General features: G+C 44.4%; 2 protein-coding genes across 2 annotated transcripts in view; both read right to left on the bottom strand.

Moving 5' to 3' along the window:
- The window catches only part of LOC146634628 (protein NLRC3-like), a 223074-nt gene that overhangs the window by 84956 nt on the left and 110890 nt on the right, over positions 1–27228 (bottom strand). The window lies entirely within an intron of this gene.
- Positions 6017–27228, bottom strand: part of LOC146634633 (protein NLRC3-like) — a 29249-nt gene continuing 8037 nt past the window's right edge. Inside the window, exons 6-10 of the mRNA XM_085378012.1 lie at positions 26485–26661; positions 14276–14452; positions 11943–12119; positions 6924–7095; positions 6017–6075 (exon numbers count right to left, since the gene is read on the bottom strand). Coding sequence (XP_085234138.1) covers positions 6064–6075; positions 6924–7095; positions 11943–12119; positions 14276–14452; positions 26485–26661 — 715 coding nt within the window. The 3' untranslated portion in view covers positions 6017–6063. The remainder of the gene's footprint in view (positions 6076–6923; positions 7096–11942; positions 12120–14275; positions 14453–26484; positions 26662–27228) is intronic.

Here is a 27228-nt window from a genome sequence, read left to right on the forward strand (position 1 = left end):
TAAATGTAATTAATCAATTAATAACACATTTAATTAATTATTTAAGAATCTATTTATTTAATTCATTTGGGCCCTTCTAGCCCTGCAGCTGTGCATGTGCTCACATATCCACTGGTATGTGTCCTACAGGTATTCTCACAGCAGTGCTGCTGAACATTAAATGACCAGCAGATGTCAGTTCTTCATAATAAGCAGTTAAACTTTGTGTGATCTGCCTTTGGGTGAAGCAACAAAGCCGGAAAAATTGGACACATTCACAGAGCTTTACCACACTATCACTAGACAACAATGGAATTATTTTAACTAAAAACAAATAATCAGAAAGTCTTCTGCCTGGTCTCGTACCTCTGTGTTTCTGTAACATGAATAATGAGCTGAAATTCTCCTCACGACACCACCGATCAGCTCGAAGGGCCCTCGAGTTTACCTGCATGCATCCTGTTCACCTGTCAGCTGTTTAACACCTGCTGCTTATTCAGCAAACACGCCCACATTACCTGGTGACAGTCACAGTTTAATGCGGGCCGCTGTTTGTCAATATAAAATAGTTTAGTTCCAATATTGTGCACATAATTTGCAAATGCACCATATTTTACAGACCATGAGGCTCACTGGATTATAAGGCGCATTAAGCGAAACAAAAATGTCGCATGAGTCAAACTTTACTCAGCTCATTCTTCTTGCTTCCTCCACTTCCGTACCGTTGATTCATTCATGTTTAATTCTCTCACAGCTGCTTTATTCCCATGTTGGGAAGGGCGATGGACACTAAGATAACTACAGAATACTTTATAAGTGAACCTGATGCTTTAATCAGGATTTGGGCTATTTGCATTTAAATTAAATCAGTAATATAGTTCTGCCACTTATCTGCTCTAATGACTGGAAATCTGATATCCAGTCACCAGCACAGCTCACTCACTTACAGTCACTGACTTCACTGTTTTTGCTCCTGAGCAAATCAGTTTGTTTTAGATTAAAGTTGTTTCATAACTGCATCATTTTACTGAAGTTTAATGTGTCAGCGGAGCACATGTGGAACTGAACCATTCGCTTGTCTTAATTATCTGATGTTTATATGTGTTACACTTTTTTAATCTTTAATTTTAAATTGAAACTAACATTTAAAAACATTTGGTACAATGTGGAAAGAGGAAGAGTATTTCCAGCAGGAGCAGAAACGTCTGACTCAGCATGACGATGCTGTTGGTGGATACTGAAGAGCTCAGCCTGTCAAGACAGGATTAGGTTATTGTTTTTAAACATGTTTATTCAATTATATTCTGAGGCCAGTTATCTGGTATAATCTTTGGAAGTCTATTAAAATAAAAATGAAATCAGATGTGTGGACTTTTGGTTGTTTTTGTTTTGTTCAATAAGCAGATGTTGGTGTTTCAGCAATGCAGTAACTTAAGTTTAAAAGGCTTGTTAGAAACTATGAAACACATCATACAGACTTGTGGACATTAGAAGACGACTAATAATCATCATGAATAAGACTAAAGGCAGGAAGGTGTCCTTTATAACTAATAATATTAATAACTAATAATATTAATATCATAGTCTGTCTGCAGCTGAGACAATACAAACTCAAACTGTGGGGAGAAGATTATATCACTTCAGTTTAAATTGACCTTAAGCGCCACATTTTCACAGACTTCTTTATTTACAGCATTTTTTACGTGCTGTATAGATTATACAGTTGGGTCCATAAATATCTGGACAGAGAGAACTTAGTTTCTGATTTTGGTTCTGTACATACACTAAAATCAATTTTAAATGCAACAACTCAGATGTGTTTGAAGTGCAGACTTTCAGCTTTAATTCAGGGGGTTGAACAAAGAGATGCAGAAAAATGTGAGGAACTAAAGCATGTTTAACACAATCCCTTCATTTCAGGGGAAATGTGGAGGAAAAATTAGAAAAATTAAATAACTTAATTAAATTAATTAAATCATAAGATTGTCAGCTGATAACCAGCTCCATGCGACCGCTTATCCTGGTCCCAGTGTTAGGGTCAGTGAATCCAGTTAACAGAAAGATATCCTGGATATACTTGACTGACTTTTTAGACTCAAGATTAATAATCATTATAAAAATTATAGTCTAACATCCAGAAATCTGTACGATGTGTTTCATTATGTCTAACAAGCCTTGTACAGTTAAAGCTAACAGTTACTACATGCATCAGTACATTTCTATATTTTTATATCTATAAAAGAAATCTGACACTTGCCAGACTTCATCAAAGCTGTGAGCGTCACAGCAGAGGCCTTTGTGTCAAAGTAGCTGAGGATCAAACAGAAAAACATGAAGGTTTTCCTGGCCTGGGATTTTATACAAATATTCTGCAGTACATCAAAAACAAAAGAAAACCATTAATGAACATATGAACATTACCTGATGCTGCTGACGTGAAGCAGAGCAAAGTTACAGAGGTTTGATTACAGACACAGCTGAGCGTTTTGCAATTTTGCATCATTTTAAAAAGTTTAAATTTGTTCAGTATTGAACGGCAGAAACGAGGCTTTGTTTTCAGAAGTAAGTAAAAGAAAAAAAAACAGCGGCCGACAGGCTGTAAGAACGGTAGACTTGTGCGTAACAAGCAAGCGAATAATGCAGAAAACAGGAAACTGTTCTTGAAGTACAGAGAGAGAGAGAGAGAGAGAGAGAGAGAGAGCTGTGCATGAAGTGTGATTTTATCCTGGTGGCAGCAAAACAATCAGAGGGAATTCATGACGATGTTTATGTGAAGCGTAGTTTGGAGCTTCTTTTGCTGCTGGTTTACTCAATATTGTTTGGAGAGAGATCAAACCTGCAGCTTCAGAATCAGCGCAAAAAGGGCGTAAACACAAAGCGCGGAGGCGCCGAAACATCAGATCAACCTGTGACACACATCTGCACCACGTTTGATTTCGTTTCTTGCACAACACATTTGTACCTTTCAGTTGTGTCTGTTTGTGCGTCATGCAAATGAACCTTTGAAAAGAATGAAATGACACCAATATTTCACTAGTGTTGTAACATCACATGTCGTTAGCGTAGTCTGTCTGTGTCTTTTCTCTGAGAAAAAACATTTTAGAGTTGGTTGTTATATACAGTCTGTATAAGTGTGGTTAATCTAATAAACATTTGTAAGGAGATGGCAGTTACTGTGAATGTACCGCAGGTGAATAGTAATAAACAGTCAGACAATGACTCTGACAATCTCATTCAATCTTGCAGACTGAATGCACCTTCTGTGGAAAGTGGTACCACACAGTGTGTGTGGACTTTCCCTGTGCAGAAGGCGACTACAAATGTTGTGGGTGCTAAATAAACAGTAAAAAGTGATCCCTGTTGTCTTTGCTTACTGATTGTTTTTAGTGTTGACAATCCACATTGCTGCCATTGCATCTTTCAACATGTTTGTGGGTAGATTTGAATGTACCAGGGGTAAGTGCAGCCACTCAGCCTCTACTCAATGTGATCATAGCAGCAGGTGCAGATGTGTCACAAGTTAATCTAGTAGTGGGCTATGGTAGTAGTGGACTGACCTCCATTTGAAACTGCTCTAGCTGCTGTGTGATAGTGGATCTGCTACAAATTGAAGATCATAAGCAAGTTTTGGAAATTAACCCTTGTATTATGTTGAAGAACAAAAAAATGACATTGATTTTGTTGCGGGTCATTTAGATCCGTACTGTGTAAATCCACTCAGAATTGTTCAAAAACTGCAATGAAACAATAGCAACTTTATTTCCCATCAGATAAACATGTAGAACACAGACATACAACAGTTAGACTTTCCATAACTATTTTAGGAACAATTTGGTTTTTCGTTCTTACAAACACATTTCTTTTGAACTTGCCCAACGTTCTCAGTTTTTCAATGCTCAACATTTTCAATTTTGTCCACATGATGGACAGAATGTAACTGTGTACTTTCTGCAGATGTACTTCTTGCATTTCTCACAAAAAGTGCTTGTTTTAAAACAGGAATCTTCCTAACTAAGATTTAAAACAAAAGATTGCGTCTCCTCCAGTCTCACAAACAGATGACAAACCAAGCGACACACCTGAGTCACTGACTTTATATATAACTACCAACTCTGCAGCCATGTTGATGGATTGCCTATATTGGCTGGAAATATTAATTTCCAGGGAAAGGACACAGGCAGATGATGCTTACAGGATGTGATGTGACGACACTAATGAAATATCGATGTGTCATATTTGTCCAAGGTGTATTTCATTGTTATGGGAAAAGAGAATATCAAAATCATGATGACCAATTGGAGTGGTGATTTCTATGACTTTGTGTATATAATTTGGAATTTTGTACAAATGTAGGCCAATAAGGAATATATGATATCATTTCATTCATTTCAAAGGTTTATTTGCATGATTCACAGACAGACACAATTGAAAGGTACAAATGTGTTGTGCATGAAACGAATTCAAACGTGGTGCAGATGTGTGTCACAGGTTGATCTGGCTGTAGGCTGTGGCACTTGGCCAGAGGTGGCGCTGGTTGACTCGACTCCATGTTAGTGCACAGAGCAAACTGCTCGCTTTAGTTGTGGAGCAAAAACGCTGAATTCGGTGAAATAAACCGTGCGAGTGGAACGATAACGACGACAAGGGTCTCCCGATCGTTTACTCTTGCTGTCCTGTGAACAACATCGGCGTGGTGTTACTTGTTTGCTGTTTTCGCGATCGCGTCGCGCATGAGGATATCACCAGGTAAACTCGCCACATTTTTAAACATTTTGTTGTTCAACAGCATCAAGACTGACTGACGGAGTGTGTTTGAGATAACCTCACAAGTGTCACAGGTGACACATTTGGCGTTTTTTTGCTGGTTTGTCGGTAGCAGCTCCTGAAACGCAAGACTGCCACACATCTGTTCGACCAACGCCAGTTGATCTAAACGCCAGTTGATCTGGAACACCGGCGGCCGCCTCGGGTCTCTGCTCCTCCTGCCTCCCCTTTCCCTCATCCACCTGCTGCCTCTGTGGAAGCTCCACCATAGCCACCACCAAACAACTGAGTTATTTTTACACATCGACCAGCATCCAGCCAATCCACCACCTTCCATCGTTTATACCGTTACAAAAAAATAAAAAAAACATCATCGGTCCATAAAAACGAATAATCACCATCAGTATGCCCGATGGCCAGTCCAGCTATGGTCGTGCCATCAGTTAACCCTTCACGTGGCAGCTGTGACACGCGTGCCCAGGGTTGCCGACCCCTGCTCTAAAGCATCTGATTTGGATTCCTGAGATCAAATATATTTTCCTTTGTGTTTGTTTTCTTCACATTTGTGGCTTTAATGTAGTGTTACATCCTGTTTGTTTGCTTCCATCTGTATACATGTCCAGATTCACTGTTATGTTTCTATTCTTACATTGCTGTGTGATCACTGTTCCCTCTGCTGACTGATGTGACCTTTTGTATCTCACACTGATACTTGTCATATTTGTATCTGCGCCTAAAAGATAAAAAGTTTTCCACGCTAAAACACAGCTCCACCTCCTGCAGTTCTCCCTCTGAACCACTAGATGTCTCTGTTATCTAAATGAAGACGTGCAGCACAGCAACCACAGCAGCGCTCAGATCACACGTGTCCTGTTATTATGTATAAAAGCATGAAACAGGTGAGACAGGTGGGATCAATATTAATGTTGTGGAAATATATGAAAAAGCAACAGAAGAGTGAAAACATTTCCTGTTTCTAGAAAGATCTTTCAGCTCACAGCTGCTCACAGACTGTATTTACAAGTGACAAACTGCAACTCTACAGTACATCTACAGTATATATCAAATATATTCTGTATTCAAATCTATTGAGTGATGTTTGAAAGCCTTTCCAGGTGAGTTTGATCCAGGAGGGTCTGAAGCCAGAGTCAGACAGAGACTGTGCAGAGACTGTAGAAGGACAGAGCAGCAGCAGAGCAGTCCAGATACACTGATGATCCTCTGTCAGATCCAGAGGGACACACAGGGATGATGCTGGACTCTACATTGTGTCTGACAGTGGAGCTGTTCTCAGAGCAGTTCACTCTGCAGCACTGACAGTCATCTGCACTTCTTCTCATTCCTCTGTCAGTCACTGCTGGATGACGCTCTCCTCTCCACCTCCCAGTAACATGGCCCAGTCAGAGCGTCTCTACACACAAGCTGCTGCTGCTTCAACCTCTCTGGATCATCAGGACACAGCTCCTCCTCTCTCAGCACACACACCGTCCTGTTTACCATCGCCTCCACCTGCAGAGAGAAGAAGGAAGAGCAGAGGAGATAAACGAGTGTTTCCAGAGACTCTTCATCAGCTGTCAGTCAGTGATGCAGCACATCCAGTATAAAGAGCAGCAGGGACTTCAGTGCTGGGACTGTACTAGGACTCATTGTTGCTTCACTTTTTCTAATCTTTGGATTTTTATTGAAGTTGATGAAAATGTTTTTCCCTCCTAGTTTGAGTTTGGACTTTCATTCATTAGAAGAACCTTGGTGTGTCCACTCTGAGCTCTGTAGGAACCCCAACAACAAGCCCAACAATCCAGATGGACGGTTCCAGCTGTTAACTGGAGGAATTCCATCCAAACATCTGCTCTCACTAAATTCTTCCTCACCTACAGACTGTGTTCTTCACTGCTTTAAACTTGGAAATGAATGCAGTCATTGGTCTGCGTGCAGCTTTGTTCAGAGAGCTGATTGGCTGTTGACAGCGTTTGATCAGAGCGTGTCAGCTGTTACTATGGTGAAGGTCAGAAACAGGAAGTGTTTGTGTCCAATCCTGAAGCCTGTCACCATTCTCCTCTCACAGCTTCACTGAGAAGCTGCAGCTTTACAGGAAACACTGGATCTTTGTTTCATACTGACTGTGTTTAGTACAATATTGCTGACAGCACCACCCACTCACTCCATCACTCTACTTACACCAGAGTCTCCAGTCTGTAGTCTGGACTCTGCTGAAGATCAGACAGCTGCTTCACATCTGGATCCTTCAGCTTGTTTCCGTACAGCTCCAGCTGTCTCAGATGGGAGGGGTTGGACTTCAGTGCTGCTGCCAGATAATCACAGCTGATCTCTGACAAACCACAGCCCCACAATCTGTATAAAGAATGAAAGATGTAAGTTTATTAGACAAAGTGTGAGCTTGAAATCATTCAGTGTTTCATCATCTGTTCAGAGCTGAAGAAGGTTCAGAATGTAGAAGTTTAGAAAATGGAAACTCCAAACAGCTGAAGCCAACAGGAAGCAGCTTCAAACAAACACAACAAGAGAAAAAACTCTGAATGTTTCACATTAAAGTCGTACATTTATCATAAAAACAGGACAAAGACTTGAAAAAGTCGTGTTTTTCCTTCCAGGAACCACAAGGCTTCACTTTTAAAGGTGAAGTGTGAAAGAAATGGACATATTTGAAGTCCAACACCTTTTTCCAGTCACATTATTAAAGCAGACAAACTACAAGCTCATTTTCATTCCAACAAGTCATCTTCTGACCTGGACTAACAACACTGGTCTCTATGTGCAGCTGGCTGTGAGACCAGTGCTCAGGGAGCGTCTACAAAGTGCAACACTGAAAGCACATCACACACTCATTTGCTTCCAGCACTTTCACACAAACATCTACTGTCATTATTGTCACCAAACTCTGTGGATCCTTTATTGCAAATTCAAATGGGATCAAATGGTCAGACAAAAGAGGCTTATGAGGAAATATGATGAAATGTTGTGTATTAGCAGCAAGTTATTGAATCATTTTCCTCAGAAACCAAACAAAATGATTGACAAACATCTTTTTACAAACTAGGTGTTGGATTTGGATCAGCAGGATAAGCTGATGTTTAAAGGCATTTGAGTCTCGCTGTATGAGAGTCCAGTTATTACTCAATATTTATGGATGATGTTCTTTCAGTGTTGCACTTTGTAGACGCTCCCTGAGCCTCACAGCCAGCTGCACATGGACCAGCTGACATTACCCAGCATTAGAGGCGGGTGTAAAAAAATGGATTTTCCTATTTAAATGGTTTTAATTGGAATAAAGCGATGTTGATTCATTCAATCCTGAATCAATTTTTAATATAAATGTATTTTGCCAGAATCTCAGGTTAAAGCTCCCAAAAGTATTTCAACAACAAGCAAACAGATAAAACAGTAAATGAGAGCAGCTAAACACACAAAGATGGAAACACAGAGCGTGGATCGTTCACTCGACGGCACGTACACGGACACGCCGTCGGGGCTGAAAGTGGACAGCTCACAGATCCCGAAGCTGCAGGTTTCATCTGTCTCCAACCAAAACTGACTGAACCAGCAGCAGAAGAAGATCCAAACTACGCTTTACGTTTGATGAACATCGTCATGAATTCTCTCTGACTTTGACGTTTACTTCCTGCACAGCTCTCTCTCTCTCAGTGTACTTCAAGAACAGTTTACCTTCAAAAATCTGTTTCCTGCATTATTCACTGCTTATTACGCACCAGTCTGCTGTTGTGTTCACTGCTGTCGGCCTCCCAAAACAAAGCCTCATTTCTGCTGTTCAATACTGAAGAAATGTAAACCTTTTAAAATGATGACAGATTACAAACTCTCAGCTGTGTCTGTAATCAAACCTCTGTAACTTTGCTTCACTTCAGCAGCATCAGCTCATGTTCACATGTTGATTCATGGTTTGCTTCAGTTTTTGATGGACTGCAGAATATTTTGAAGGTTATCTGCTATAAAAAGCCAGAACAGGAAAATCTGCTTCATGTGTTTCTGTTTGATCCTCAGTGACTTTGACACAAAGGCCTCTGCTGTGATGATCACACCTCTGATCAAGTCTCACAGTGTCAGCTTTGTTTTTATACATATGGATATGTGCTGATAAATGATCAGAATTATAATATTTCCCACTGTCTGCTGTGTGCCGTGACCTTTGACCTGCTAAAGACAGTCAGCTGTGGATTATTCATTGTTGTGTCTGATACTTAGAACTGTGAGGAAGAACACTACACAGTTCATCAGGGTCCCCTCTCTCTGAATCAGGAAAGGTGGGCAGGCCGCGTGTGGGCCGCGGGCCATACGTTGAGTCTCACTGTTTGAAATGTGAACATTGTTCTGCTGCAGTCAATGGACTAAACCAGAGAAGAAGAAAACAGACTTTACCATGAAGATCCTCAGTGTGGATCAGTATAATATCAGCCTGATGTCTGCAGTTTAGTGTCAGCACAACTTTCACATCATATTCATCTCAGCACAACTAAAACATGCTGACTGACCCCAGAGTTTCAAGTCCACATCCTGGACTCTCCAGGAAACCACACAGATGCTTCACTCCTGAATCCTGCAGCTTGTTGTTCCAGCTCAGGTCCAGCTGTCTCAGATGGGAGGGGTTGGACTTCAGTGCTGCTGCCAGATAATCACAGCTGATCTCTGACAAACCACAGCCCCACAATCTGTATAAAGAATGAAAGATGTAAGTTTATTAGACAAAGTGTGAGCTTGAAATCATTCAGTGTTTCATCATCTGTTCAGAGCTGAAGAAGGTTCAGAATGTAGAAGTTTAGAAAATGGAAACTCCAAACAGCTGAAGCCAACAGGAAGCAGCTTCAAACAAACACAACAAGAGAAAAAACTCTGAATGTTTCACATTAAAGTCGTACATTTATCATAAAAACAGGACAAAGACTTGAAAAAGTCGTGTTTTTCCTTCCAGGAACCACAAGGCTTCACTTTTAAAGGTGAAGTGTGAAAGAAATGGACATATTTGAAGTCCAACACCTTTTTCCAGTCACATTATTAAAGCAGACAAACTACAAGCTCATTTTCATTCCAACAAGTCATCTTCTGACCTGGACTAACAACACTGGTCTCTATGTGCAGCTGGCTGTGAGACCAGTGCTCAGGGAGCGTCTACAAAGTGCAACACTGAAAGAACATCACACACTCATTTGCTTCCAGCACTTTCACACAAACATCTACTGTCATTATTGTCACCAAACTCTGTGGATCCTTTATTGCAAATTCAAATGGGATCAAATGGTCAGACAAAAGAGGGTTATGAGGAAATATGATGAAATGTTGTGTATTAGCAGCAAGTTATTGAATCATTTTCCTCAGAAACCAAACAAAATGATTGACAAACATGTTTTTACAAACTCAGTGTTGGACTTGGATCAGCAGGATAAGCTGATGCTTAAAGGCATTTGAGTCTCTCTGTATGAGAGTCCAGTTATTACTCAATATTTATGGATGATGTTCCTTCAGTGTTGCACTTTGTAGACGCTCCCTGAGCCTCACAGCCAGCTGCACATGGACCAGCTGACATTACCCAGCATTAGAGGATAAAACAGTAAATGAGAGCAGCTAAACACGCAAAGATGGAAACACAGAGCGTGGATCGTTCACTCGACGGCACGTACACGGACACGCCGTCGGGGCTGAAAGTGGACAGCTCACAAATCCTGAAGCTTCAGGTTTCATCAGTGTTACGACTGTTGTCGTAATTATATGTAAATTTGAGTGTGCAGGTGCTCCTCCATGATTGGTGCATCCAGGGTGGATGGCTGGCAGCAGATAAGAAGATACCGCCAGGGACTGCCATGTCGTTCATCTATGGCCCAACCCAACCGGCAGACCGTTAACTGTGTCACTATGTTGGTTAATGTAAGAGCATGTAGGGGTGGACCGCCTTTTTGTTTGATCAGTTTTCTCCTGTTTTTTTTTAGGCAGGGAGGAAAGTGATTGTCGTTTGAGTTAGTTCTTTTGCGTAGGTAAGTTGTATTTATTCCTGAGATAGGCTACCTTATGTCTCTTGTTTTGGCCTTAGGTTCACCCTGAAGTTATGATATGGTCCCTTCCTTTGTTTAACTGCACTCATTGTAAATAAATCACAGTTACAAAGTATTAAGTGTGTGACGTGCTGCTTGGGGTTGGACGGGGATGGATCACCCTTTATGTTGTGGTCTGGCCGCGCCTAGACGGGCCATAACAATCTGTCTCCAACCAAAACTCACTGAACCAGCAGCAAAAGAAGATCCAAACTACGCTTTACGTTTGATGAACATCGTCATGAATTCTCTCTGACTTTGACGTTTACTTCCTGCACAGCTCTCTCTCTCTCAGTGTACTTCAAGAACAGTTTACCTTCAAAAATCTGTTTCCTGCATTATTCACTGCTTATTACGCACCAGTCTGCTGTTGTGTTCACTGCTGTCGGCCTCCGAAAACAAAGCCTCATTTCTGCTGTTCAATACTGAAGAAATGTAAACCTTTTAAAATGATGACAGATTACAAACTCTCAGCTGTGTCTGTAATCAAACCTCTGTAACTTTGCTTCACTTCAGCAGCATCAGCTCATGTTCACATGTTGATTCATGGTTTGCTTCAGTTTTTGATGGACTGCAGAATATTTTGAAGGTTATCTGCTATAAAAAGCCAGAACAGGAAAATCTGCTTCATGTGTTTCTGTTTGATCCTCAGTGACTTTGACACAAAGGCCTCTGCTGTGATGATCACACCTCTGATCAAGTCTCACAGTGTCAGCTTTGTTTTTATACATATGGATATGTGCTGATAAATGATCAGAATTATAATATTTCCCACTGTCTGCTGTGTGCCGTGACCTTTGACCTGCTAAAGACAGTCAGCTGTGGATTATTCATTGTTGTGTCTGATACTTAGAACTGTGAGGAAGAACACTACACAGTTAATCAGGGTCCCCTCTCTCTGAATCAGGAAAGGTGGGCAGGCCGCGTGTGGGCCGCGGGCCATACGTTGAGTCTCACTGTTTGAAATGTGAACATTGTTCTGCTGCAGTCAATGGACTAAACCAGAGAAGAAGAAAACAGACTTTACCATGAAGATCCTCAGTGTGGATCAGTATAATATCAGCCTGATGTCTGCAGTTTAGTGTCAGCACAACTTTCACATCATATTCATCTCAGCACAACTAAAACATGCTGACTGACCTCAGAGTTTCAAGTCCACATCCTGGACTCTCCAGGAAACCACACAGATGCTTCACTCCTGAATCCTGCAGCTTGTTGTTCAGGCTCAGCTCCAGCTGTCTCAGATGGGAGGGGTTGGACTTCAGTGCTGCTGCCAGATAATCACAGCTGATCTCTGACAAACCACAGTCCATCAATCTGTATAAAGAATGAAAGACGTCAGTTTATTAGACAAAGTGTGAGCTTGAAATCATTCAGTGTTTCATCATCTGTTCAGAGCTGAAGAAGGTTCAGAATGTAGAAGTTTAGAAAATGGAAACTCCAAACAGCTGAAGCCAACAGGAAGCAGCTTCAAACAAACACAACAAGAGAAAAAACTCTGAATGTTTCACATTAAAGTCGTACATTTATCATAAAAACAGGACAAAGACTTGAAAAAGTCGTGTTTTTCCTTCCAGGAACCACAAGGCTTCACTTTTAAAGGTGAAGTGTGAAAGAAATGGACATATTTGAAGTCCAACACCTTTTTCCAGTCACATGATTAAAGCAGACAAACTACAAGCTCATTTTCATTCCAACAAGTCATCTTCTGACCTGGACTAACAACACTGGTCTCTATGTGCAGCTGGCTGTGAGACCAGTGCTCAGGGAGCGTCTACAAAGTGCAACACTGAAAGAACATCACACACTCATTTGCTTCCAGCACTTTCACACAAACATCTACTGTCATTATTGTCACCAAACTCTGTGGATCCTTTATTGCAAATTCAAATGGGATCAAATGGTCAGACAAAAGAGGGTTATAAGGAAATATGATGAAATGTTGTGTATTAGCAGCAAGTTATTGAATCATTTTCCTCAGAAACCAAACAAAATGATTGACAAACACGTTTTTACAAACTCAGTGTTGGACTTGGATCAGCAGGATAAGCTGATGTTTAAAGGCATTTGAGTCTCGCTGTATGAGAGTCCAGTTATTACTCAATATTTATGGATGATGTTCTTTCAGTGTTGCACTTTGTAGACACTCCCTGAGCCTCACAGCCAGCTGCACATGGACCAGCTGACATTACCCAGCATTAGAGGCGGCTGTAAAAAAATGGATTTTCCTATTTAAATGGTTTTAATTGGAATAAAGCAATGTTGATTCATTCAATCCTGAATCGATTTTTAATATAAATGTATTTTGCCAGAATCTCAGGTTAAAGCTCCCAAAAGTATTTCAACAACAAGCAAACAGATAAAACAGTAAATGAGAGCAGCTAAACACACAAAGATGGAAACACAGAGCGTGGATCGTTCACTCGACGGCACGTACACGGACACGCCGTCGGGGCTGAAAGTGGACAGCTCACAGATCCTGAAGCTGCAGGTTTCATCTGTCTCCAACCAAAACTGACTGAACCAGCAGCAGAAGAAGATCCAAACTACGCTTTACGTTTGATGAACATCGTCATGAATTCTCTCTGACTTTGACGTTTACTTCCTGCACAGCTCTCTCTCTCTCAGTGTACTTCAAGAACAGTTTACCTTCAAAAATCTGTTTCCTGCATTATTCACTGCTTATTACGCACCAGTCTGCTGTTGTGTTCACTGCTGTCGGCCTCCCAAAACAAAGCCTCATTTCTGCTGTTCAATACTGAAGAAATGTAAACCTTTTAAAATGATGACAGATTACAAACTCTCAGCTGTGTCTGTAATCAAACCTCTGTAACTTTGCTTCCCTTCAGCAGCATCAGCTCATGTTCACATGTTGATTCATGGTTTGCTTCAGTTTTTGATGGACTGCAGAATATTTTGAAGGTTATCTGCTATAAAAAGCCAGAACAGGAAAATCTGCTTCATGTGTTTCTGTTTGATCCTCAGTGACTTTGACACAAAGGCCTCTGCTGTGATGATCACACCTCTGATCAAGTCTCACAGTGTCAGCTTTGTTTTTATACATATGGATATGTGCTGATAAATGATCAGAGTTATAATATTTCCCACTGTCTGCTGTGTGCCGTGACCTTTGGCCTGCTAAAGACAGTCAGCTGTGGATTATTCATTGTTGTGTCTGATACTTAGAACTGTGAGGAAGAACACTACACAGTTAATCAGGGTCCCCTCTCTCTGAATCAGGGAAGGTGGGCAGGCCGCGTGTGGGCCGCGGGCCATACGTTGAGTCTCACTGTTTGAAATGTGAACATTGTTCTGCTGCAGTCAATGGACTAAACCAGAGAAGAAGAAAACAGACTTTACCATGAAGATCCTCAGTGTGGATCAGTATAATATCAGCCTGATGTCTGCAGTTTAGTGTCAGCACAACTTTCACATCATATTCATCTCAGCACAACTAAAACATGCTGACTGACCCCAGAGTTTCAAGTCCACATCCTGGACTCTCCAGGAAACCACACAGATGCTTCACTCCTGAATCCTGCAGGTTGTAGTTCCTGCTCAGATCCAGCTGTCTCAGATGGGAGGGGTTGGACTTCAGTGCTGCTGCCAGATAATCACAGCTGATCTCTGACAAACCACAGCCCCACAATCTGTATAAAGAATGAAAGATGTAAGTTTATTAGACAAAGTGTGAGCTTGAAATCATTCAGTGTTTCATCATCTGTTCAGAGCTGAAGAAGGTTCAGAATGTAGAAGTTTAGAAAATGGAAACTCCAAACAGCTGAAGCCAACAGGAAGCAGCTTCAAACAAACACAACAAGAGAAAAAACTCTGAATGTTTCACATTAAAGTCGTACATTTATCATAAAAACAGGACACAGACTTAAAAAAGTCGTGTTTTTCCTTCCAGGAACCACAAGGCTTCACTTTTAAAGGTGAAGTGTGAAAGAAATGGACATATTTGAAGTCCAACACCTTTTTCCAGTCACATTATTAAAGCAGACAAACTACAAGCTCATTTTCATTCCAACAAGTCATCTTTTGACCTGGACTAACAACACTGGTCTCTATGTGCAGCTGGCTGTGAGACCAGTGCTCAGGGAGCGTCTACAAAGTGCAACACTGAAAGAACATCACACACTCATTTGCTTCCAGCACTTTCACACAAACATCTACTGTCATTATTGTCACCAAACTCTGTGGATCCTTTATTGCAAATTCAAATGGGATCAAATGGTCAGACGAGAGAGGCTTATGAGGAAATATGATGAAATGTTGTGTATTAGCAGCAAGTTATTGAATCATTTTCCTCAGAAACCAAACAAAATGATTGACAAACATGTTTTTACAAACTCAGTGTTGGATTTGGATCAGAAGGATAAGCTGATGTTTAAAGGCATTTGAGTCTCGCTGTATGAGAGTCCAGTTTTTTTTTTTTTTTGCTCTGGTTTACATCCCAAAATCCTCTAGTCTTATAGTATACGACAGCGGATCACTTGTAAACATCGGTGCCAAGGTTGCACATCTAATCTTGGACACTTTTAAACCTGACCCTTCCTGGCCGCCAGAGATTCTACGCGGCGCAGAGAACAACAAAGGACGGGCCGCTCATCCGAGGCGCAGAACAAAGAAGCGCCGGCAAAAACGCGCTGGTATTAAGAACAGACTGAGACAGCAGGCGCATCGCGCACCACTGCCCAGTATCCTACTGGCCAATGTACAATCCATGGAGAACAAGCTCGATGACCTAAGAGCAAGGGTCACCTTCCAACGTGACATGAGGGACTGCAACATTCTGTGCTTCACGGAGACATGGCTGACCCCCACCGTGCCGGACCAGGCCGTAACTCCGTCGGATTCATTCTTTGTGCTCCGCGTGGACAGAACGGCAGAGTCGAACAAAACCAAAGGTGGAGGAGTGTGTTTCATGGTAAACAGAAAGTGGTGTGATGCCAGGAGCATTTCTACTCTCTCCAGCGGCTGCTCGCCACATCTGGAGTTCCTGAGCATTAAGTGCCGCCCTTTCTATCTGCCCCGTGAGTTCAACTCAGTCATCGCCACGGTGGTCTACATCCCACCCCAAGCGGACATAGGTATGGCTTTGTCCAAATTACATGATGTGCTGAGCTCGCTTCAAAACAAGGACCCGGGCGCAGCCCTCATTGTAGCAGGAGACTTTAACAAAGCAAACCTCAGACAAGTCATGCCAAACTTTTACCAGCATGTCTCGTGTCCAACGAGAGGGGATCGGATTTTGGATCACTGCTACACGCCATACAAGCAGGGCTACAAAGCTGTCTCACACCCGGCTTTTGGGAAGTCTGACCACAACGCCATCTTCCTCATTCCCCAGTATAAACAAAGCATACGGAGGGAAGACGTGACCACGAGGGAAGTAAAACGGTGGACTGCCCAATCAGAAGCTACGCTACAGGACGCACTCAACGACGTAGACTGGGACATGTTCAGAGCATGCGCAGTCGACATCGACGAGTTTACGGAAGTAGCAGTATGCTTCGTCAATATGCTAGCGGAGGAGATTATCCCTACTGCGAGAGTCACCACATTCCCAAACCAGAAACCGTGGATGGACAGATCGATCCGCACTGCAGTAAACGCCAGGACCGCCTCCTACAACGCGGGTCTCGCCACTGGCGATATGAGCGCCTACAAAGCGGCCTCATACGGCGTGCGGCGCGCGGTGAGAGATGCCAAACGCCGGTACCGGGAACGTGTGGAGTCCCGCTTCCACCAGGGCGACACACGGAGTATGTGGCACGGACTACGCACCATTACGGACTACAAAGCCAGGGACACTGCGCCGATCAACGCCGACTCTGCATTCACCAACGAGCTGAATCGGTTCTACGCCCGTTTCGAGGTTAGCCAGGCGGCTAATGCTATCTACCGCATGACTACCGAGGACAGTGACGTCATCAGCGAGAGACCGGTGACCAGCATCGCGGAGCATGACGTCAGAGCGGCACTGAGGAGAGTGAACACAAGGAAAGCGGCGGGGCCAGACGGCATCACCGGCCGTCTACTGCGCTGCTGTGCTGACCAGCTAGCAGGTGTGTTCACTTACATCTTCAACGAGTCCCTGGCGAAGTCTGTGGTCCCCACATGCTTCAAAAGATCCACCATCATCCCTGTGCCCAAGAACAGCAAACCCTCATCCCTGAACGATTACTGGCCAGTTGCACTGACCTCGGTAGTAATGAAGGTGTTTGAGAGACTGCTGAAGAACATCATCTCCTCCTCCATCCCAGACACCACAGATCCGCTGCAGTTCGCCTACAGATCCAACAGATCCACAGAGGATGGCATCGCCCACGTCCTACACACCACTCTCAGCCATGTGGACAAGAAACAGGGTAACTATGTGCGAATGCTGTTTGTTGATTACAGTTCAGCGTTTAACACAATAGTGCCCTGCAGACTGTTCACAAAGCTGAGGGATCTGGGACTTAACAGCCGTCTGTGTGCATGGGTGTTGGACTTCCTCACTGGCAGAACTCAGGTGGTGAGGGTGGGCAGGTGCTTCTCCAACAGCATCACCATCAACACAGGAGCACCTCAGGGATGTGTCCTCTCGCCACTGCTCTACTCCCTCTACACTTCAGACTGTGTGGCCACCCATGGCTCCAACACCATTGTGAAGTTTGCTGACGACACAGTGGTGTTGGGTGCCATTGATCCGACGTCGCCCAGATCAACAAGGTCCGCGTCAGGTGTTGAGGAACCAGGGCACCCTGATGAAAAGTGGGCTACTGGAACAAGAAGGCATCGGTGGGCAAGAGACGAAAACAGGGCGTTGTTGGAATGCTACTACGCAAGTAACCCCGGCGGAAGGGGCTACATGAATAGGATGAGGGACCTATGGATTCTTCGATACCCAACATCCACAATGACGGCGAAACAACTAGTAGCTCAGTGTTCCAACATTCGAAAGAAGGGACTGCTCTCACAGCTAGAGATTGACGAGGTACAACACAAATGCTACGGCAAGGAGGAGTCAGGACGCCAGGTCAGGGGGGCGATATCATCACCCCCACCCGAGATTGGGTACATAGCCCCAAGTGCGATAGGAGAAGGATCGTTGAGTGCGAGAGGAACTGACCTGAAAAATAGGATCATGGCCAAGCTTGAAACCTGGATCCCCTGTAGCCGGTTACCAAGATTACGTGAAGTACCCTCAGAAGGTCTGCTAGATGATGTTAATGCAGCACTACGGGCAATACCTACAACCACGATTACCGACACTAACAAGCTGATCTACAATACGGCAGCAGTGATCAGTGAGATGCTTGGCTACAAGTTGAAAAGCGACAAGGGGCAGTACCCTCCATGGAGAAGGAGGCTAGAGGGCAAGATCAAAGTAGCACGGAGGGAGGTTAGCCAACTAACGGAGTTGCAGCAAGGTGCGACAAATAAGGTGCCTAAGAAATACAGCAAGCTGTCCATACCTGAGGCCTTGGAAACTGCCAAGCAAAGACTCACAGCCTTGGCCAGCCGCTTGAGGAGGTACACCAGAGAGATAGAAGGCAGGAGAATGAACCAGCTGTTCTCCACAGAACCAGCAAAGGTGTACTCTCAGTGGCAAGGGAACAATAAGAGAACAGCACCACCAAGGCTGGAGACGGAGCAATACTGGAAGAGCATATGGGAGAAGGATGCAACCCATAACGGCAATGCTCAGTGGCTAGAGGATCTGAGGGCAGACCACAGCGACCTCCCTGAACAGGGTCCAGTAACCATCACAGTGGCAGATATCCAAGAAAGGGTCTCCAGTACGAAGAGTTGGACAGCACCAGGGCCCGACATGGTTCACGCCTACTGGCTGAAGAAGCTGACTACACTCCACGAGCGTCTGGCAGCACAAATGAACCAGCTGCTAGTTAGCGAGAGACACCCGGAATGGCTAACTGAAGGCCGGACGGTCCTGATCCCCAAGGACCCCAAGAAGGGACGGGTCCCCTCCAACTACCGACCAATAACCTGCCTCAGTACTACATGGAAGCTCCTGTCAGGCATCATATCGGCTAAGATGAACAGGCACATGGGTCAATACATGAGCGGGACACAGAAAGGAATTGGCCAGAATACCAGAGGCGCAAAACACCAGCTACTGGTAGACAGAACAATCAGCCAAGACTGCAAGACCAGACTGACCAACCTGTGCACTGCCTGGATTGATTACAAGAAGGCCTATGACTCAATGCCCCACAGCTGGATACTGGAATGCCTAGAATTGTACAAGATCAATGGGACCCTAAGAGCCTTCATCAGGAACTCAATGGGGATGTGGCGTACAACACTAGAGGCCAACTCCAAGCCCATAGCACAAGTCACCATCAAGTGCGGGATCTACCAAGGAGATGCTCTGTCCCCACTGCTGTTCTGCATAGGCCTGAACACCCTCAGTGAGATCATTAACAAGACTGGCTACGGATACCGACTACGGAACGGAGCAGTTGTCAGCCACCTCCTGTACATGGATGACATCAAGCTGTATGCCAAGGGTGAACGAGACATCGATTCACTGATCCACACTACCAGGCTATACAGCAATGACATTGGAATGTCGTTTGGACTGGAGAAGTGTAGTCGGATGGTATCAAAGAGAGGGAAGGTAGTCAGAACTGAGGGGATTGAACTACCAGAAGGCAACATTGCAGACATAGAGGACAGTTACAAGTACCTGGGGATCCCGCAGGCAAATGGGAACCATGAAGAGGCCGCTAGAAAGGCTGCAACCACCAAGTACCTGCAGAGGGTCAGGCAAGTCCTGAGGAGTCAGCTGAATGGTAAGAACAAGATCCGGGCCATCAACACGTACGCCCTGCCCGTGATCAGGTACCCTGCTGGGGTAATAGGCTGGCCAAAGGAGGAGATAGAAGCCACTGACATAAAGACAAGAAAGCTCCTTACCATGCATGGAGGGTTTCACCCCAAGTCCAGCACCCTGAGGCTGTACGCTAAGCGGAAGGAAGGGGGCCGGGGACTGGTGAGTGTCAGCACCACAGTCCAGGATGAGACAACGAACATCCAAGAATACATTGGGAAGATGGCCCCAACTGACCGAGTGCTCAGTGAATACCTCAGGCAGCAGAAACCCAAGAAAGAGGAGGGAGACGTGGAACCATCATGGAAGGACAGGCCCCTGCACGGTATGTACCACCGGTAGATAGAGGAGGTGGCTGATATCCAGAAATCCTACCAGTGGCTGGACAAAGCTGGACTGAAAGACAGCACAGAGGCACTAATCATGGCAGCACAAGAACAAGCTCTGAGCACAAGATCCATAGAGGCTGGGGTCTATCACACCAGGCAAGACCCCAGGTGCAGGCTGTGTAAAGATGCCCCAGAGACAATCCAGCACATAACAGCAGGGTGCAAGATGCTAGCAGGCAAGGCATACATGGAATGCCATAACCAAGTGGCCGGCATAGTGTACAGGAACATCTGTGCCAAGTATAACCTGGAAGTCCCGAGGTCAAAATGGGAGATGCCCCCAAGGGTGGTGGAGAATGACCGAGCTAAGATCCTGTGGGACTTCCAGATACAGACGGACAAAATGGTGGTGGCTAACCAACCGGACATAGTGGTGGTAGACAAACAGAAGAAGACGGCCGTAGTGATCGATGTAGCGGTTCCGAATGACAGCAATATCAGGAAGAAGGAACACGAGAAGCTGGAGAAATACCAAGGGCTCAGAGAAGAGCTCGAGAGGATGTGGAGGGTGAAAGTAATGGTGGTCCCCGTGGTAATCGGAGCACTAGGTGCGGTGACTCCCAAGCTAGGCGAGTGGCTCCAGCAGATCCTGGGAATAACATCGGAGATCTCTGTCCAGAAGAGCGCAGTCCTGGGAACAGCTAAGATACTGCGCAGGACCCTCAAGCTCCCAGGCCTCTGGTAGAGGACCCGAGCTTGAAGGATAAACCGCCCGCAGGGGCGTGCTGGGTGTTTTTATATATATATATGTATATAATGTTCTTCCTCTACACCCCCCCCCCCCCCCCCCAATTTTTGCACATGTCGAGGAGCGTGTCAGGCTACATTTCACTGTGTGTTATACTTGTATAACTGTGCAAATTCCCTGCTGACTCGGCCTCAGGATGTCTAGAGGCAAGAACCAAGCGCACCCAAATGAGCGCACCAGTGATCATGTGCGCATCACGCAGAGGGAGAGTGAGGGACGAAAAGCAACAGCAGAGCATGGCAGTTGTATCGCAGTTTGTGTGATTCCGTGTGCGTTAATGAGACTGTAAGTGTTATTGCCTTTGACAGGTTAACTGGTATGATAATAGTTATAGTTTTTTGTGTATGTTTAAGCTAAAGTTATGCTTCAGTACACTGCTACCACGTTAGTAGGTTTATTTAATTATTTAATTAACTAGCACTAAGTTAATACCAGTGGCCAGAATCTCCCCCAATGATTATATCCCGCGGTTAAAGGATTTTTCTGTTGTTTATTGTTTAGTTTAACTGTTGTTAGCTTGCCACATGCTTGCCTTAGTACTAGCAACTGGGAAGATATGTGCTATTTAGCCAACTTCTGGTCTTACGGCGACCCCTTGTGGACATTGTAAAATATTGCTGTGTCTGAGTAGATGATGTGTTCTGATTGTTGCTTGGTTGTCTTTGAGCCTGATAATTATAGTGTTACCTGTTTCTGTTTCCAGACAACCATGCTTATAGTCACCGATACTGCACCTGCCACAATTATCAGTGCATATCTTCTGTGAAGCTCCATTAAAGACGGTGAACTAAACTCCTGGACTGCTGCAGTCTTTCTGACCGAAGACTTAGGCCAGACTTGTATACCCAGCACTTCCAGTATATATATATTCTACAATAACTATGCATGTGACAAATAAAGAACCTTGAACCTTGAGTTATTACTCAATATTTATGGATGATGTTCTTTCAGTGTTGCACTTTGTAGACGCTCCCTGAGCCTCACAGCCAGCTGCACATGGACCAGCTGACATTACCCAGCATTAGAGGCGGGTGTAAAAAATGGATTTTCCTATTTAAATGGTTTTAATTTGAATAAAGCGATGTTGATTCATTCAATCCTGAATCGATTTTTAATATAAATGTATTTTGCCAGAATCTCAGGTTAAAGCTCCCAAAAGTATTTCAACAACAAGCAAACAGATAAAACAGTAAATGAGAGCAGCTAAACACACAAAGATGGAAACACAGAGCGTGGATCGTTCACTCGACGGCACGTACACGGACACGCCGTCGGGGCTGAAAGTGGACAGCTCACAGATCCTGAAGCTGCAGGTTTCATCTGTCTCCAACCAAAACTGAGTGAACCAGCAGCAGAAGAAGATCCAAACTACGCTTTACGTTTGATGAACATCGTCATGAATTCTCTCTGACTTTGACGTTTACTTCCTGCACAGCTCTCTCTCTCTCAGTGTACTTCAAGAACAGTTTACCTTCAAAAATCTGTTTCCTGCATTATTCACTGCTTATTACGCACCAGTCTGCTGTTGTGTTCACTGCTGTCGGCCTCCCAAAACAAAGCCTCATTTCTGCTGTTCAATACTGAAGAAATGTAAACCTTTTAAAATGATGACAGATTACAAACTCTCAGCTGTGTCTGTAATCAAACCTCTGTAACTTTGCTTCACTTCAGCAGCATCAGCTCATGTTCACATGTTGATTCATGGTTTGCTTCAGTTTTTGATGGACTGCAGAATATTTTGAAGGTTATCTGCTATAAAAAGCCAGAACAGGAAAATCTGCTTCATGTGTTTCTGTTTGATCCTCAGTGACTTTGACACAAAGGCCTCTGCTGTGATGATCACACCTCTGATCAAGTCTCACAGTGTCAGCTTTGTTTTTATACATATGGATATGTGCTGATAAATGATCAGAATTATAATATTTCCCACTGTCTGCTGTGTGCCGTGACCTTTGACCTGCTAAAGACAGTCAGCTGTGGATTATTCATTGTTGTGTCTGATACTTAGAACTGTGAGGAAGAACACTACACAGTTAATCAGGGTCCCCTCTCTCTGAATCAGGAAAGGTGGGCAGGCCGCGTGTGGGCCGCGGGCCATACGTTGAGTCTCACTGTTTGAAATGTGAACATTGTTCTGCTGCAGTCAATGGACTAAACCAGAGAAGAAGAAAACAGACTTTACCATGAAGATCCTCAGTGTGGATCAGTATAATATCAGCCTGATGTGAATGAATGAATGAATGAATGCTTTATTGGCCATATGCAGGTTGCCCCACAGAGGAATAGGACCCCCCCCGACTTACACACACAACAACAAGACATCACATGGGAATACAGTCGGAGACCGGCAGCGTTGAGAGAATAACACTGAAAAAATTACACAACATTGGGAAAAGTACAAGAGGAAAAAAAGAGACCTCTTCACACGCTGGGCAGCCTATGGGAGGACAGCATGAGAACAGGAAACAAAAAAACTCCTCTGCACAGAGAGCACATTAATGTCCACATCACAACATCAGAGCACATGACAAGCCACAGGGGATGGATAGGGGGTGGGGGGTGATTCGAAGGAACACAGCAGTCGTCCTGCACCATGCTATCATTTCAGCGCGGCACGCAGACCCGCTGCCTTCCCCCACAGGAACAAGCATCGAAGGCGTTTGGAAGGGAGGGGGATGAGTGCGTGCTTATCAGTGTAAGTGTATGTGTGTGCGTGTCCATAGTTCAGCTGAGACAGTGTCCTTCGCCGTATCAGGCTAAGTAAACAGTCCTCCAGCCGATCCAGGTGTCCTTCATGGGATGGGAAGAATAGTCATCACACAGTCGTTATCAGGGAGTTGTTTTGGTGGGCTCCAGCCTTGGGCCTAGCAGCTGGCGCCGTGGTGTCCAAATGTAGAATATTGTTGATTTCTCCTTTATGCGAGCAGCGAATTTAGCACTCTGACACTGGGGCCTCGATTTCCCGTTGGAGCGCTGCGAGCCTCCCCATGATGGTATCAAGCTTCTGTTCCGTGGTGTTGTCATTCTTTTGGTTCTGAGACCCCACAGCTGCAGTGAGCCGTTCTGCGATGTTATCCAACTTTCGCTCAAGGGTGTTATTGTGAGCAGGCCCCTCTCTGATGTATCTCATCATACGCTCAATGGTGTTAGTTTGAGTCTTCACGGCAGCTGTAAGCGTCTCCAAGGTGTTAACCATGCTGCGTTCGGTGTGGGAGGCCGCGCCTCGCCCCATCGCTTCAATTCCAGCGGTCAGCTTAGGGGGAGTTTGAACAGCCGGTTCCGCTCTCTTATTTCTCCGATAAGTCAGGGCCAAGCCAGCTCCGATCAGCAAGAACCCCGTTATCATGGTTCCGAATAGGTAAATATCCTCAGCGTCCTCGATAGACAGTCCCGCCAGGCACAAGATCCTCCAGGTTTGCCACCCATCCATCGTGTATCCGGCAGGGAAAGTCCCTCCAGGCCACTCGGGCTCTCCCGAGCCCAGACTTCTCGTTGAGAAGAGGGTGTCAATAGCGTTCAGAGACCAGTTGATCAAATCCATAATTCTCTATTAGGTTTTAGAGAACGACAGTGAGAGACTGTTCCAGGGAAAAGTAGTGCACACGAGACAAGACAGGACACAAGAGGCTAAGCAGGGAAGATAAGGGGAAGGAGGAGAGGAGAAAAGTGCGACCGCCTTCGCCGAGAGCCAAGTAAGAAGTCTGCAGTTTAGTGTCAGCACAACTTTCACATCATATTTCACATCATATTCATCTCAGCACAACTAAAACATGCTGACTGACCTCAGAGTTTCAAGTCCACATCCTGGACTCTCCAGGAAACCACACAGATGCTTCACTCCTGAATCCTGCAGCTTGTTGTTGGAGCTCAGGTCCAGCTGTCTCAGATGGGAGGGGTTGGACTTCAGTGCTGCTGCCAGATAATCACAGCTGATCTCTGACAAACCACAGTCCATCAATCTGTATAAAGAATGAAAGATGTAAGTTTATTAGACAAAGTGTGAGCTTGAAATCATTCAGTGTTTCATCATCTGTTCAGAGCTGAAGAAGGTTCAGAATGTAGAAGTTTAGAAAATGGAAACTCCAAACAGCTGAAGCCAACAGGAAGCAGCTTCAAACAAACACAACAAGAGAAAAAAAATCTGAATGTTTCACAGTAAAGTCGTACATTTCTCATAAAAACAGGACAAAGACTTGCAAAAGTCGTGTTTTTCCTTCCAGGAACCACAAGGCTTCACTTTTAAAGGTGAAGTGTGAAAGAAATGGACATATTTGAAGTCCAACACCTTTTTCCAGTCACATTATTAAAGCAGACAAACTACAAGCTCATTTTCATTCCAACAAGTCATCTTCTGACCTGGACTAACAACACTGGTCTCTATGTGCAGCTGGCTGTGAGACCAGTGCTCAGGGAGCGTCTACAAAGTGCAACACTGAAAGAACATCACACACTCATTTGCTTCCATCATCCAACCTGAAGAGGAAACAGGGACGCCTCCCCTTCAAAGTAAAAGCTGCTCCTTTTGGACACAGTATCAAAGAAAGTCTACAGTATATCATAGAAAAGACAGAACAAAGTTTTGGTTGTTTTTAAATTGTGCAGAAATGAAACTACACTAAGCTCAATTATGTGACAGACATTTCATCCCATGTCAGTTTGGCCTCATCTTGGGCCGGATTATCCAGCACACACTCTGACCACAGGCCCAGGGGCCACGCACAGCTGGGCTCCATCCCAGAGACAGGAAACAAACCAACACAATAATAAAAAGCACCATGTGATCTTCTTACATCTTCAAGACAAACATAGTAAAAACATGAGCATATTTGTTTCCTGATAAAATGATGTGACAGGTAGAACAGAGTAAAGTGGTGGTGTTACAGCCTTTCTCCCCTCTGCTGCCGAGGCTGTTAGTCTCTCCCAAACTCAGCTACAGGACTTCCAAATGAATGAAAGCAGCAGAAGTGGCTTTACAAATGAAAGAGGAAGAGGAGAAGAAGAGGAGAGGGAGGCCACCCTGACCATCACTCCAGCTGAAAACATCACACTTCCATTAAAGTTGGTGAGGAAATGTTGAGCAGGATGAGCTGCTGGCTAATCTGGAGGCTGTAGCAGCAGCTCACAGTCACAGTGGATTTCCACTCATGAAAAAGCTCTGGCTGCTTCATTTCTCATCTCATATCAGAGACTTTAATGCTTCACTGAAGCTGTACTGTGATGCTTCCATATCCCAGTGAGGCCTCCATAATGATTTCAGCTGTTCTGTACACACACTGTGTGCCCTGTATGGCTCAAAGTCTCTGCAGCCTGTTTTTATCTGCTATCATCAGATCTTCATCATCCTCATTCACATCCCTCACACACTCTACAGCCTCATCAGCACTGACTTCATCTTCACTGACTGATGGAGCACAACATGAACCTGTGGAGGCTGAAACACTGTCCTGTCAAACATCTCCCCGTCACCACTCCACTTCTGTCAGCCTTTAAATGAACCCTGCTCAAGTCTGTCACTTCTGTTTGGAGCCAAAAGGAAAAACTGTTGTTCAGTCGTTTGGAAAGACAACATTTCTGAAAGCACTCAAACTTCTTCACATTTGTCTTCAGACACATCCTGAACATTTCGGAACTAAAGAAAGTTTCAAACATCAAAGACCTGAAATATAGAAAAACTACAACAGCCGCAGTCAGTGAACTCACCTCAGAGTCTCCAGTCGACAGTTTGGACTCTCCAGTCCAGCACACAGAAGCTTCACTGCTGAATCCTGCAGGTTGTTGTTGTTACTCATGTCCAGCTGTGTCAGATGGGAGGGGTTGGACTTCAGAGCTGAGGCCACAACTTCACAGTGAGACTCTGAGAGTCGACACTGAGTCAGTCTGTGATGATAGAAAATATAAAATGTGTTATTATAAAAGCAGAAAATCTGCATTATAAACACAGACTGAATGTATATGAAGACAAAACAGAGTGAGGTCATAATCTGATGAATCTGCTCTTCACATCTGTGCTTCAGCTCCTCTTACTGTGTTTGACATGACACAACGATTGAGTCTCTCTCAGACCTGCAGACTTTTAATGAGAATCTTTGTTTGGCTTTAATCTGCAGATGAAGGAGGAAGATGGTGTCACATTTAGGCTTCCATAATTTTTTTATTAACTGTATTTATATAGCGCTTTACTAGTCCCTAAGGACCCCAAAGCGCTTTACATATCCAGTCATCCAGTGAATTCACACACACATTCACACACTGGTGATGGCAAGCTACATTGTAGCCACAGCCACCCTGGGGCGCACTGACAGAGGCGAGGCTGCCGGACACTGGCGCCACCGGGCCCTCTGACCACCACCAGTAGGCAATTGGTGAAGTGTCTTGCCCAAGGACACAAAGACCGAGACTATCCAAGCCAGGGCTCGAACCGGCAACCTTCCGATTACAAGGCGA

This window comes from Diplotaxodon limnothrissa, linkage group LG3 (assembly GCF_057381915.1).
Source record: "Diplotaxodon limnothrissa isolate DT_005_m linkage group LG3, D_limnothrissa_male_GT1.1, whole genome shotgun sequence".
NCBI lineage: Eukaryota > Metazoa > Chordata > Actinopteri > Cichliformes > Cichlidae > Diplotaxodon > Diplotaxodon limnothrissa.